Consider the following 15,130-nt stretch of genomic DNA (forward strand, 5'->3'; position numbering starts at 1 on the left):
CAGCTGAACCTAATCACAAAAACAGTAGTGCTGACATTGCATTGAACTTGTAACAGTTGCAACCATGAGGCCATGTAACTTGCACTGTAACCATTCAGCTGCCAAGGCTTTACCTATATCATATAACACTGTAAACCAGTACCACGACTGAATGAATTTCATCCTGTCTGTCTGTCTGTATCACTGATTCAGGAAATGAAGGGAAATGCATTTAATTGCTGCACACTTTTTAAATAACTTACTTTTAAATCTTTGGGCTTGGTGTAAGGTATCAGGCCTTTTCAAGTCAAAAGGCCCAGGTCTAAGTGAAGCTTAGAGATAAGCTAAATATGATTTCCGGACGTCCAGACACCTCTTTCAACTTTAAACACAGAGGGAGTTTTTTTGTCTCTGCATTTGGAGTGTGTTTGTTTGTAGTTTATCAAAGCTGGGGGTTCATTCCTCTTGGTCTTCACCACATCAATCAACATCTCAGTAAAAGCTACAGCAACTCCTCTTCTCCTCTCTTCCTCTTCTCTTCTCCTCTTCTCTCCTCTTGCCCATTTCCTCCCATTTTTGCCATCCGCCGCACAATGAAAGAGCCTCTTGGCTTTTTATTAATAGTTAAAGTGGCCCCGGCTTGTCACTGGGGACAATAACTGCAGCCCTGTTAATAAATAAAAATAATAACTAGGAGATGGAGACAGAGAGGGAGTGCAATGGAAAGAGAACAGGCGACACTGCCATTTGTTGTTCCCTCTCACTTGTCAGAGCTCTTTGGCTTAAAAGCCTCTGTCATTGTTGAGGGAGAGGGGGCTGGAGGGAGAGATGAGAGTGAGAGACAGAGAGAAAGAGGGAGAGAGGGGGGAGCGCCAGGGGCTAATAGCACCTGTTGGGGTGATGGTGAGACAGCTGTCACAGGGGGGGAAAAAAACACAGGAGCACACTCTTTCTTCTACTCTTTCTTCCTCTCTACGCACATTTTCTTTTTCTCCTCCTTGTTTTTGCAACAAATTCTCCTCCTCCTCCTCCTGCCTTCATCCTGCTGCTAACCTATTCCCTCAAGGCTACAGTGGCTTCTGACAGAAAGCACTAGGGCACATCAGGGACGCGACGCCGAAACTCTGTTTGCTGACTAACTGGCTGAGTGGCAGTATCGGAAAAAAAAAACGCAAGGACAGACCAGTCAGAGTCCAAGGACGGCGGAGGGATTTCAAAAGGCAAGAGTGAGGGATGAGAGATAGAAAGAGTGAGAGGTGGACTGCCTTCAAGTTCAACATTGATCTTCCGCTACTTTCTCTCTCTGTGTGTGTGTGTGTGTGTGTGTGTGTTTGTGTGTGTGCGAATTTGTGCCCGTTGTAATCAACGGAGCGTGAATGCTCTAGTCTTGAAGCCAGAGGAAAGGACCTGATTCAGGCCTCTGGGGAGGCTGTAGACACACACACACACACACACACACACACGCACACACAAACAGAGGTACAGTATGTAGGACAAGCCGCAGTGCTTTGTGTGTGTCTGAGAGGTAGCTTGTATGTCTCGACTCTTCTCTTGCATGCGTCCTTGTTTTCATGCTATCGTGTGTCATTTTTAATCCAGAAAATCTCCAGGTGGTTACTCATCCTCATCCTCATCTTGTTGCTCGATCACAGGCAGACAGAGAAAAATAGCAGGATGAAGGGGAAAGAAAGAAGTTTAGGCTTTTTGTGTTTGGATGATGGTAAAAAGTACTTTGAGTTGTTGTTGAGTGTGGCGACTGTGTGTGTGTGAGCGCTCATGTCTCACTCAGTAGAGAAGAAACGCTAAGCTGTTCAGCTCAACACGCCGGACATCTCTGTCTCTCCCTCTGTGTGTGTATGTGTGTGTGTGTGAGGAAAGCATTTATGTGTGTGTGTGTTTGTGCAGGCAGGCTGTCTCATACCAGTGAGATTAAGACTTTTTTTCCTTAAATCAGTCTTGTCATTATGGAAAGAAAAAATAATCCGGTCACCAACAAACTTTTCGCCCGCCGTCAGCAGTTGCCAGTGTGTATACATACGTGTGTGTAGCTATATATATGAGCTTATTCAAGTGCATGTGTTGTGCATGCATGCGTCTGTGTGTTTTGCGGGTGTTTGTGCATTCAAGTGTGTGTGTTTACGTTGGCTGATAGGGTTAATCTCCCCACTCAAAGTGTAAAACCTCTTTCCTTAGCAAGGCCTCGCATCCCAAGTGCAGATGGCTCCCAGCAAATAGAGCACACTCATAAAAATAAGGGTTCCAAAAATGTTCTACTCAGAACCATTTGCTTTTGAAGAGCCCTTTGTTGAAGAAAGAGTTCATCAAGGGCTCTTTGTAAGACCGAAGGTTCCATTAAGAACCCTTTCCATCCGAAAAAAACCTTTTTGAAATAAAGCATTGTTAAAATACTATTTTGTCAGGAATTCATTGTTCCATAATCTTAAAGGGTTCATGATGGAACCTCCTGGGTGGATTCTAGATAACACCTATGGAATATTAAACGGTTCTCGGTAGAACTCCCTGGGTGGGTTCTAGATAAAACCTTTGGGTAGAAAAAAAGGTTCTCAGTAGATCCCCTGGATGGGTTCTGGAGAAAACTTTAAGCATAAAAATTGTTCCTAGTAGAACCCCCAGATTTGTTTTAGATAAAGCTTTTGGAATACAAAAGGAGTTCTTGGTAGAATCTCCTGGGAGGGTTCTAGAGAAAACCCTAACCATCACATCATAGGAAGGTTCTTTGTAGAAGCTGTCATAGGGGTTTTGAATCTTTATGAAAGGTTCTACCAGGGGTCAAAAGGGGTTTCTCCTATGAGGACAAGAAGAAGAACCTTTTATGGTTCTAGTCAGGACCTTTATTTCCCAGAGTGTTCTCTCTGTCTCTCTCCAGAGTCTTCCTTTGTCTGATCACTTCTCTTTGTCCATGTCAGTATAAGTCAACAGGGTAATGTCTACATGTATGCATGTGTGTGATATACGTGCACGCATTTAACATTGAGTCTCTGCATGTGTACGCTCTCTTGTATGACATTTCCATTTCCCCTACTGTGAGTGTGTGAGCGTGTGTGTGTACATCCATGTGTGACCATAGTTAGGATTGTAATTAGTGATTCAGCGGGTGTGTGTGTGTGTACTTGCACATGTGTGTGTTTGTGTGTGTGAGGGTCTGTGGAGTGTGTGTTGAAAACAAAGCACTAGCTGATAATGTGTCCATTGTGGCGGGTGCATTAAGGCCCTCTTTGTCTCAGGGCCCACAGGGCTAATGATTCTCTAGCAGCAGGTGAGAGGGAAAAAGCCTCTCTCTGTCTCTCCCTCTCTCCTCCACTTGTCTCTCTCTTTATCTTACGTTGCCTCTCTCGCTCTCTCCCTTTTGCTCACTTGTTTTTGTTCTTCAGATTTCCCTCTCTTTCGATTATCAGCTCCTCTCTTTCCACCTTTCTCTCCCTCTCTTTCCCTCTCTCTCCTGCTGATGCGGCCATTAGGCTGAGCTGCCGCTGCCTTTATTACAGCAAATGGACTTTAAATGAGCTTTATTGTCATGTTGGCCAGCCAACTGAATCCCTCTCTCTCTCTTTCCTCTGCACCCCTCTCCCCCCTCCTCCCTTAAACAGAGGCCCCCAGCATTGAGAGGCTGTTGTCAAAGGACTGGAAGGATAAACTTTTGGCCATGGGCTCAGGGCACATCGGAGAAATTAAAGGTATGGTACAACCAAATAACGACAGAACCAAACTTAAGCTAGTTGTTGAGAAATTTAATTAAACCTTTGAACTTGATCTATGCACCTCCGATGTCCTTTGAGGAAAAAACATCCATAAAGAAGCTTAGATTTTACTTCATCTAATGTAATTCGCAAAATTAATATTTGCCTATGTGGTTGTTTTCTGTATTCCTGTTTACTGTACAAACTGCTAGCAACTAATGCAACATGACTTTTTATGGTGCAGATTCCCCAAAATGTAAACGGATAAAAAAGCAGTGGTCAGGCATAAACCAGCTTTCACACTGGACAAAAAGCCCACTAGCCACTAGGGCTTGGCACTTAATACGCCTCTTTGTCTGTAATTTCTGCAACTCATCTCATCCACAAATTCAAGCAGCGCACAAACATTGTTCCAACATTGTTTTTACCAATCAAGAAAAAAAAACCTGAAGGGCAAACCCGACTGCTGGCAGTGAGAAAGGAGTCAATCACCTATATTTAGTGGGCGTACACACATTTAAAAAAACGCAGCAATTTTTATGTAAAAATGTCATTGTTGACGCCATGGAAACATTATACTTCCTGTTTACATCAAGCATTAGTTGTACCAGTACCAAAAACTCAAAACATATTCATCCAAATAGTAATTAGCAAGAGAGACTTAATGGGACGGGCAGAAGATGCTAAAAAATAGTTTTTTACACTGTACATTACTTGACAGCACTGAAGCTGAGGATGTCTCGTCAACATTGTTCTTCTATCTCTGGGATACTAACTCTTTCCACTGTCTTATAACATGCAAGTATTTGGTGTGTGTTGAAAACCTACATACATACGTAGGGGAAAAACCTAAACAGTTTTCATAAAAGTTTTTTTTATTTCTGATGTCTGAAATTGTTAATGGAATTCCATGGTAGCCCAACTTATCCTGAAAATAAAAATAAATCTTGTGCCATGTAGCGACTAGTCCAGAAGCCTGGAAGTAAAGGGAATGAAATTCAAAGAAAAATAGGTTAAAGTTTAAGGTGAGCCGAAATTAACTGGAATTGACTGAATTTAGTTGAGCTGAACTGAAATGAACTGAACCAAGCTGGCCGTTCGGTCTTGCATTTTACCAGCATGTCAAAAAGTCAATGACATCTCTGCGAGTCCATCAGCTTTGTGTTCATCTCGGTGTTAATCACCCATTTTATCCACATCAACCCTTTTTAACAGCGAACAGACAGAGCAGGACAGAGGGCAGGAAGTGAAACAAAAAGGCAGAACAAGAGAGCTGTGCTGTGAATATGCAGGAGCAAGAAGCAGCCGAAGAGAAAAAGAGAGAGCGAGGGGTTGAAAAGATGTAGAGAGACGCAGAGAGAGGTGGAAGAGTCTGAGCTATTATTCCCCGTAACTCCAGGGCAAAGCCGTCGTTCTCCTCCAGTAATTGAGCTTCATTAGGAAGCAAAGCAATATGTAATCAAAGAGCCTTGCGGAGCGGCGTGGCCGTCGAGAGGGGGGCTCCATTGATCAAACCCCCTTTTCCCAGCTCCCTGCCGCGCTGACATTTCTGTGTAGGGGCGTCCCGCTTGGCGCACCACACACCAACAGCTGGGGATATATCAGAGTGCATGAGTGTGTGTGCAATGGAAGTGCGTGTACTTGTGTCCATAACAGTTGAGTCCATGTGTGTGGGTCTTAGATGGTGCTTACATAATGATGTGCGTCTATGAGTGTCAAGTTGTACTTGTTCCTATGATTGTGAGGAAAAAAAAGACAGAAATATGTGGAAAGTCAAGTGTTCATGCACCAGTTTGTGTTAATAGTTTGAATGTATAGGTATGTGTGTGCGCACATGCATGCTGCTCTCATTTGTCAGTGCATCCCTTGACTTTTTTTCCCCCCATCGAATTCCATTGAAGAGCTTTTTGTGGGGAACAAAGTGATTTTGAGCCACCGCTTCCCGCTCCATCAGCCTTATTGAGAAGCGACATTGGTAAAAGGCCCCATGTGGTTCACATAACAAAACACACACACATACACACACAAGTATGGAACTCATAGGACTAGAATAAATATCTCCACAGTATAGTGTCATTACCAGATCAGATTAATCTCACCAGTCCATCAAATCGAAATACTCTGGATGACTTTTGCATTACTTTATGCACATTTTCTCAAACTTCTGCCCAGAGATCCTCGTGTCTTTGGGAACTTGTGCAGCATGAGCTTATGAGCCTGTATCCACCAGTGTATATGGCAAGATATACCGGTTGGAAGAGGGTAAATGTAAAAGCAGGCAGACTCACAACCTTAGAAATCACGTCCAGTCTATCTTTTAATGTAACAAATAACCCTGCAAATAAGAGAGAACAGTAAACAGCGGTAGTAGTTTACTGTCTGTAGTCTACAAATCAGGGAGTCAAACAAATCTAGTAAACTTGAGTTACTGGGAAAATCATGTTACCATTAACTGTGCAGTAAGTGCTTTAATTAAATGTTTATTACATTAATATCAACTTAATTTGATTATTTAAACTAATTGTATTATGGTGTCCATGTTAATATCCTTCTAAATAGACGTCTTATACTTCCAGCAGCTTGTTTGCTGTCTCCTTTATTAAGCCTCTCATCACTCCTTCACCCATTTCTCTCCTCCACCACGTTGTCTGTGTCTTATCCCTTTCCTCCTTCCTGCTCCTCCCCACCCTCCATCCCTCCCGTCCTCCTCAGCCATCTCATCCCCGCTCCTCCCTCCTTACCGGGGGGGAGTTATCAACGCAGCCGGGGTCATTAATTAGCCCTGTGAACGCGGTGACAAGTATTACATTGTTACAAATTGGTTAATTACGCCGTGCACGCCTGTGTGTGCGCGAGGGAGAAAAGGAGAGAGCTGGTGTTGGTTCGGCGAGTTTGTAGGTGAGCGCAGGCCGTAGCAATCTGCCTAAGGAGGAATGTGTGTAAACCGATGGAGGAAACCAGTTATCGATCCACCCGCCCGCCTCGCAGCAGCTGAGGAAACAAGCCAACGCAGGCTGATTTATGGGCCGACCGCAGAAATTCTGAAAGTCTGAATGGGAGAGAGAGACAGGCAAGCTCACGTCCACATCAGAGAGTAAACTAAATCTCATCTCAGTTAGGAAGCGTGTTGTTTTCTTGGATTCTTCTTCTTCTGCTAATACTCTGGTTTGCTGATTAAAGATCCACAGCTGAGAGGAGGGATTGAGAACAGCTTGTAGAAAAAGAATAGAGCGGCTGTCTTCATTTTCACACACCTCACTAAAGGAAGGCCCTTCTGCACTCTTAGAAATAAAAGTGTTCGCTAGAACCATTAAGGGTTTTTCAGCGTATCCTTATAGAACCCTTTTTTGTTTCTGGTAAAATATTTTACAAACGTTACACTTGGAACCCTTTCAGAGAGTTCTACCTAGAACCAAACACAAAGGTTTATACCTAGAACCGTCTGTGAAAGGTTTCCTACAAAACCCCCTACGACGGGTTCCTTTTCAAACTCCTAATTTTGAACCGTTCTGAGCATTTCCACCTAAAATAAAGCTGGTTCAACAACTAGAAAATGTTGTAATTAGAACGGTTCTGCTCTAAACTGGTGGACAGGCGTGCTGGTTCAGTAAATAACACCAGGGTTCTAAGGATCTTGGCCAGAACCGGTTCAAAACTGGAGGGTTTTTGGCGCAAAAGAGCCTTGAGGACCTTTTTATGGTGTAATGGTTTTACCCAGAACCCTCTCTGGGGATTCTATCAAGAACCTTTCCACCTCCAAGGTGTTAACACATTAATATCCCAAAGGTTTTTTTTTCTAGAACCCACCTTTGGGGTTCTACTGAGAACCCTTTAATGTTCCAAAAGTTTTATTTAGAATCAGCCAAGGTGTCTCCGCCCAGATGAACCTTTTCTTCAGCGAAGGGTTCTTCAGAAGCAAACTCTTTTCAAACCCTTATTTCTAAGAGTATAACTTAACTTACACACTGTTTTGCACAGAAGTGCCTGTTTTTACTGTGTTTGCATTTGTGCGTGTGTGTGTGTGTGTGTGTAAAGGAGCATTAACCCCAACAAGAACCTCCTACAAGAAAGACTCCTTTGATCCATCGTTTCACCTTTGCAACCCCCCTTATCCTTTTTTTCGCCCCCTTGCCCCCTTCCTCCCCCACCCCTTCACCCCCCATTTGAACAGGCTAACGTTTTTAACACAAGGCTCTTTCTTGTCTTGGTCAGCTTTGGCTACACACACACACACACACACACACACACACGCACACGCACACACACACACACACGCACAGGGACGTACACACACATTTCTGGCTCTACAAAGGTGGGTCTGTGAGTTAGGACAGCGGCGTGTTTATTTTTCCAGCGGCCAGTGCTCCCGACAGTTGCCTTTATTGTTCATTGTTGGCGGATGGATGGAGTGCGGGGGGAAGTGAGGGAGGAGGGGGAGGGGGAGGGAAGGGGTGTCGGTGTGGAGGGGTGGCTGTGAGGCGGCGACTACCAACAGGGAGGACAAATGGATGGCTCTCACCTTCCTGAGCGGTCAAAGGGCAGGTCAGCAGTCTCGTCTTCACTCCCTCCATCGTTTCTTTCTTTCCCTTCTTTCATCCCCTGTTATGTGTGTCTCCCTCTTCCCCTCCCTGTTTCCATCCCTTTCTCCCCCTTTCTCTCCTTTCTTCCTCATCTGGTTTGACTGGCGCAGGAATGTGGCCCTGTTAAAGGTAGCAGCTGAAGAACAATGGGGGATTGTGCTGTTCCACACATGCACGTACACACACACACACACACACACACACAACAAAGGCATGTAGGCAAACATTGGTACATATGACCAGACATCGGCGCACACACTCGTACTGATTGTGCCTCAGTGTGCCTCACTCTAACTACATCCTGTTGAATGATTTAGGCCTTGTGTGCAAGTGTGTTTGTGTATGTGTAATTGTGTGTATGTGTGTAATGGAGCTGGTATGTCAGGATCTGAGAGGTCAAAGGTCAGGCCATGCTAAATGTGAGCAGGAGGTTGGCTGACTGCAGGGTAAACACAGACCAGACACACTCTCCTTCTCTCTTTTTCACTTATTTTTTTACTCTCGGTCACACGCACGCACACACACATAAAATACAGCTTGCTAACTAGAGACCAATCTCCAAATTTACCCATAATTCAGCAAAAATCAGATAAATTTAAATTTTACTTACAATATTTAGCAAGAAATATACATTTTTAATATCACTTTACAATAAGACTAGAATTGAGTTCTTAATTAGCTTGTAAACACTTAATAAATAATTAATAAGATGTTACAACACATCAGTTAAAAAGGGCATCAATGACCTCTTGCTTGCTAAATAGTGAGTCAACATTTATCTCTCCTATTAAGCCTCAGATCTCATTGCTTACTTCGCCTTCTACATCAACAGACATTTATACCTGCTATCTACATCATCATAGTTAACAGGTTACTAACATGTAACCACTGTCAACATTTCTTAATAGTCAAAAAGTTTCATTTGACATCAAATCAACAGATCAGATTACCAGATTCATACACTTAGGCTTTGATAATATTGTTTACCTTGACCATTTTACACTTTACAATATTTATAATACTAATATTAATTAGCAATAAGGAGTAACTGCTCTTGCCCAGTAAGTAAGCCAACATCACTTTATGAACGTTATTATTGATTTATTTGATTATACGATATGAATATAAACCATTATAAATCTGGTTAACATTTCATATCTGTTTTGCCTCCACATTTTGCCTGTTTACAAATGTTTCCTCCCCTGATTTATTTTCTTTATTTCAATAAGGCAATAAAGGCAGTGATGGATGTGGCTCGAGCTATCGCTGCCGGCCCCAGGAAAATAAGTCAACATCTGGTTTTACAACTCTGCTGCACACATACGCGTTTCGCCCAACGCACCTTCCGTTGGCGTGCCCCCCCCTCCTGCCGTCCAAAGCCCCTAACCAGCCATATATTAGCTTGACCAACAAGCCATGGATAGGTTGACACCGCTTTGTTGTTCCTTCCTCCTTCGTTCCCTCTCCTTCATGCCTCTGACCTCTAACCTCACCCCCACAATCCTTTCTGGCCTCCGGATAGCCATGAAAATCACAGAAAAATGGAAGAGCACAGCATGAAATCCCAGTTTCAGATTTTGTATGATTTCAGAATGTATCTGCTTTTTGTGCCTGTTGAATTCACATCTTTTTTTAATGAAACCCTGGTTGTATTTTGGGCAACACTGTGAGTCCCCCTACTTAGCATTTCTGAGTAGTATATAAACATGTAATAAATGGTTGAAAATTGTATATCGAAAATCAAACAAAAATGTCATTGTATATTTGATAAGTCTTTAAAAAAACAACTTTCCTTTTTAACTGATAAAAAAAGTTTCATAGTGTAACCTCAACCGAGTCTTGCCCTTTTCTTCAAAGTGCTACCATCTCACCTTTGACCCCGCTCTTCCCCCCCCCCTCATGCTCTTACCCTAGGTACCCCAGACAGCCTGGCGGAGAAAGAGCGCCAACTCATGGGCATGATTGGCCAGTTGAGCAGCCTGAGGGAGCAGCTCCTGGCGGCCCACGAGGAGCAGAAGAAGCTGGCCGCCTCGCAGATGGAGAAGCAGAGGCAGCAGATGGAGCTGGCCAAGCAGCAGCAGGACCAGGTACAGGAGCATGCTGCATGTGAAGGGCTTCATTTGGAAATGTAGTGTACTGTATTTTCTACGCTGCAAAGGAAACATCTAGACAAGTCATTTAGTCCAGCTTTACATTAAAAAAATAATGACTTGAAGAAATGTTCCATCTCCGATCAGATCAGCACCTTTTAGGATTTTTTGTCATCTCTAGATATCTTAATTCTATGGATAATTCACCATATTTTAAAATACACAAAGAAGAATATAACTAAATAAAAAAAGTGTATTTCTCCCAAATTCTGTTCAGAAAGTTGTTAAAATCCATATGAGCACATCTCGTTTGCCAAGATCCTCCTGACAGATGTGGCACATAGAGATGCTGATTTAACAACTTGAATATTGCACAGGTTTGCCTTGGAATGGTCACAATAAAAAGCTCATTGGCTTACCTTGATATTCTTATCCTAATCCTAACCAGTCTCTCCTTGTGTTTAAATCTAACCAACCCGAGCAACAAAGGCAATAAGTACTAGCCAATCACTGGTGGGATTTGGTGGGTAATAGCCCTATGCGAAACAGCATAGTGCTTCATAAAAGTCTTTTTTCAAGGTAAAATTGCACATTTTAGTGTGTCCTTAGATTGTGACCAGTCCAAGGCACACCTGTACAAAAATGTTGTTTGTTATTATCTCTATATGCCACACCTGTCAGGTGGATGGATTATCCTGGCAAAGGAAAAGTTCACATTAATATGGATGTTGTAAACAAAATTTGAGAGGAATAAAACTTTTGTGTGCATAGACAGAATCCTAGATTTGTTTTTACTTCAACTCATTAAAAATGGGAGCAAAAACAAAAGTTTTGCGTTTACACTTTTGTTGAATGTTTAAACTTTTAAACTTCAGAGTGCTGTGCATTTGGAATCAAGTTACATGCACATGCACACATTAAATGGTCATCAGGAATCCTCACACAGATTTTAAGGCTGAAAAACAACCAAACACTCTCTCTCTCTCTCTCTCTCTCTCTCTCTCTCTCTCTCTCTCTCTCTCTCTCTCTCTCTCTCACACACACACACACACACACACACACACACACACACACACACACACACACACACACACACACACACACACACACACACACACACCTCATACAGTGTAGTGTTCACACAGCCAGAGACATGCGCCTTTGGCAGCTTGAACACAGGGACATTGCACAGGAATGAGCTGAGGGTATGTAGTGTTGGAGCGGATGTAGCGGAGACATACACTTGAATTTACACACATACACACACACACACTCCAAGTTCCCAGGCAAGAGTCTGCCAGGTATTTGCATAGAGAAGGGTTTCCCTCTTTGTTGTGCTTTTTTAGCTTCTGGAAAGCTTGGGTTTACAAGAGAGAACAACACACACACACACACACAGAAAATGGCTGTAAGGACAAATTACCTGTGACACAAGCACAATGCCTTACAGTGTCCTTGGCTGCATCCTACACCAGTGTGCATTGAGTCTCGCCGCATGTGAACCTACTGTACGTGGATACTGTATTTTTGAGTTTCTGATATACTCTATGAGCCACTGGAGAGTTTCTGTGCAGAAATTAGAAATTATATTTTAGGCTCAAAGTTTTTTCTTTCACGCAGAAAAAGTAAGAATGAATACAAAAGAGGGGGTAGCTTAAAGGGATAGTTCATATTATTGTTGTGTTGTTGTATGAGGCTCTTATCAATAGTCAGTGTATTACATACATTAGATAGTGATCAGCACAACAACAGAAGCAGAAAGGGGCACCAGTATGGAGGCCAAGCAATATACAGTGTAAGTAAATGTGTCAGTAAATGTCTTCATATTGATTGTAACTAGGAAAGAGGGGAATAGTTGATGAACTCGGAAATACAAAGTGTCTCTGTGTGACTCTGTTGTCCACTTGGCTGTTAGCTGAGTCCAGATGAGATGAGCTCTTTAATATTTTATAACAGGGCATCGACCCACTGTCATGCAACTGGGGCCTCTGAGACCTGCAGATGTGTCGCTTCTCCCACAGGCCCTGCACACACACCAAACCCCCCCCCCCCCCCCCACACATGCACACACGCACACGTGCACACACACATGCTGCATATACATTGTAATAATGTATTGTGCGCTCCGTCCTCAGATTGCCCGGCAACAGCAGCAGCTTCTGCAGCAGCAACACAAAATCAACCTCCTGCAGCAACAAATCCAGGTGAGGCCAGTTTGCGTGTGTGTATGTGTGTCCATCCGTGTGTGTATGTGTGTGTCTTTCGAAGTGTGCATGTGCATGTGTGAATGTGTCGTGATGTGTGTCTGCAAGGCCTACAAAGGCAATTCTGTGATTGTGATTGTTGCAGCTTTTTCTTGCTCAGCCATCAGCATTTGGGGCTTGAATCAGTGTTGACTTATAATAGCTCCTCCTCCTTTAATACATTCACACACACACACACACACACACACACACACACACACTACCTGTGTAATCACTTTAAAGTGGTCAGTCTTGGAAAATCAGTACAGTATGTATGGTGTAAGTCTTTATTATATAAATCAAACTTTGCTTGTCAAACTGTCAGTGAAGTATAGCTTTTTATCTTTATTCTATTGTGTGCTACAGTGATTGTGAAGGTGTTTTCATAGAAGGCGCAGTAGATTGGCTAAACCCCCTAAATCCAGACTCAGCAACAAAGCCAGTGAAGTAGCCAGGAAGGGGTTGGGAAGGTGCTCCAAACAGAAAAGCTGACAAAACGTTCAAATTTTCCTTGGATTCATGTTGTAATCAATACATTGTCAGAGTTTATTCATATTATACCTGCTGTAGGTTTATCATGTCAACGAGCAAGCTAATGGACGTCATCACAAGCAAACCAGTCAGAATGAACATTCTTCTCCCAGGAACAATAAAAATAGGAACACTTTGGGACAGAAAGATACAGTGTCTGGGACAATTCTGGGGCATTAGAGAAACTTTTAATTGCGATTGAAATTATTATGTTTAAGTTTAAAGAAAAGTTTAAACAAAAAGAAAAGATATCAGTCCTTGAGGGTTAAACTATTTATTATGTAGAATGAAAACTAAAATAACTTCTGTTTGAGACAATGGTTGTTAAGTCTGGGACAGTTGAAAGTGGAATTTGGGAAAGTTGTACTGAGGAAAAAAGTTTATTTCAGCCCTGCAAAGGAGAAAATGTGTTCACCAGGAAATTCTAGGTAATGCAAGCTCAGTTGACTTCATATTTGGGACCTTTTTTTCTTATGAATAAGTCTAATCAGATTGTAGATTGTAGACAGAAGTGAATGACCTTATATAGATATAAAAATGCGAAGTAAATTAACTAAAAAGTCCCTTTGAATGTGACTCTGTGTCTCAAACTCCTACGAAAAATGGGTGGGTATATATGTAACACTTAAAAATGGAGGTATTGTCCTTTCGGGTGCTACACTGGAGCCTCTATGTTGGTCCAGGTGGCTTGGAACGAATAGCCCAGGCCTTTGTAAAAGCAGATGACACTGAATTTTGAGCTGAGAAAGCCGGGCTTTGTATCATAAAGAGACACCCTGTCCAAGAGGGAACACACACACACACACGCACACACATTCCCTTTCGCCCCGAGAGGTTAGCCATACACAGTTTGTGTGATAAGAGACCTTGTGATAGCATGTGTGTGGGACGTGTGTCTATGTGTGTCCACAACTCTGTGTAAAGCAGCTGTGTTTATTTGCTTTGTGCGAGTTAAATTCTGAATTGTTCGGGGTTTTGTCTCTTTGACAAAAAAAGAGAGCGCACATGTTTGTTTCTGAGGATTTCTCTGTGCATTCTCGAGCGTCCATTTCTTCAACTGTGCATAAACGTGTGTGTGTGTGTTCGCCGCAGCTGTGTGTGTTAAGCTATAAACACGTCCGCTCATGATTCACTCCCTCACGACCCCGCCGAGACAAAGCTCCCTTTTCCCATGACTTTGCAACCTTTTCCCAAACAAGCGTCTCTCCATTGAACAGGCCCAACAATAGTTTCTCACAAGCAGGGGCAGCTGTAGGCAGCCTCGTTAAGAGAGGTGCACAATCAACAGGGGCTCATCGCAGGAGCGCAAAAACACACACACACACACCCATTCACATATATGAAACACATCAAAGTGCACACAAACACAGACAAACATACGGATATATACGCTTTCGCTCTGCTTGTGCACACATGTATCGAAAGCGGTTGCAGAGAGCGCCGTGCACTCGCCTGATGATCAAACACACACTCATCATCAAAGACTTGGTCGAGAAATACACTGCTTAATCATTCATGAAGAGATTGTCCGCACAATCCCACAATACAATGGCCTGCCAGAGAGAGGGCACCAGGTTCAGTGTGTGTGTGTGTGTGTGTGTGTTTTGTGTCTGTACGATAAACCCCTTGTGATTGCATTTCCCCCTAACGAGGCTGAGTTCAGCTGTCCCTTCGTGTGTGTGTGTTTGTCTGTGTGTGTGTGTGCGTCCTTGGCTTTGTTAGGCCCAAACCCCCAAAGGCCTGTGAAGAATGCTTTCAACCGTCCACTTGGAAGAGGTGATGAAATGAAACGAATAATCAAGCTCATGAAAAAGAGAGGAGAGTGACACACATCCCTCATGAAAGGAGGACAAATTATTTATTGTCCTCGCGTCCGGTTTCCTATGTTTTTTTTTTCTCACCCTGAAACCCAAATCAAGCTAGCGATATGCATGTTAGCGTCCGCTATTTAGGCCAACGGCACTCGCCGAATGTGTTTGCGAGCTGACAAACGAGCAAGTTCATTTACA

The 15,130-nt window shown here is 43.0% G+C and overlaps 1 protein-coding gene across 10 annotated transcripts in view; it reads left to right on the forward strand.

Moving 5' to 3' along the window:
- The window catches only part of sox5 (SRY-box transcription factor 5), a 115,547-nt gene that overhangs the window by 50,745 nt on the left and 49,672 nt on the right, over positions 1–15,130 (forward strand). For 8 of the 10 annotated variants that reach the window (XM_084711372.1, XM_084711373.1, XM_084711374.1 and 5 more), the window contains exons 4-6: positions 3,588–3,674; positions 10,172–10,344; positions 12,483–12,551. In XM_084711372.1, coding sequence (XP_084567498.1) covers positions 3,588–3,674; positions 10,172–10,344; positions 12,483–12,551 — 329 coding nt within the window. The remainder of the gene's footprint in view (positions 1–3,587; positions 3,675–10,171; positions 10,345–12,482; positions 12,552–15,130) is intronic. The other 2 variants (XM_084711375.1, XM_084711369.1) reach the window with 1 other exon arrangement.

This window comes from Lutjanus erythropterus, chromosome 22 (assembly GCF_056507025.1).
Source record: "Lutjanus erythropterus isolate fLutEry1 chromosome 22, fLutEry1.hap2, whole genome shotgun sequence".
In the NCBI taxonomy this organism is placed as follows: Eukaryota; Metazoa; Chordata; class Actinopteri; order Lutjaniformes; family Lutjanidae; genus Lutjanus; species Lutjanus erythropterus.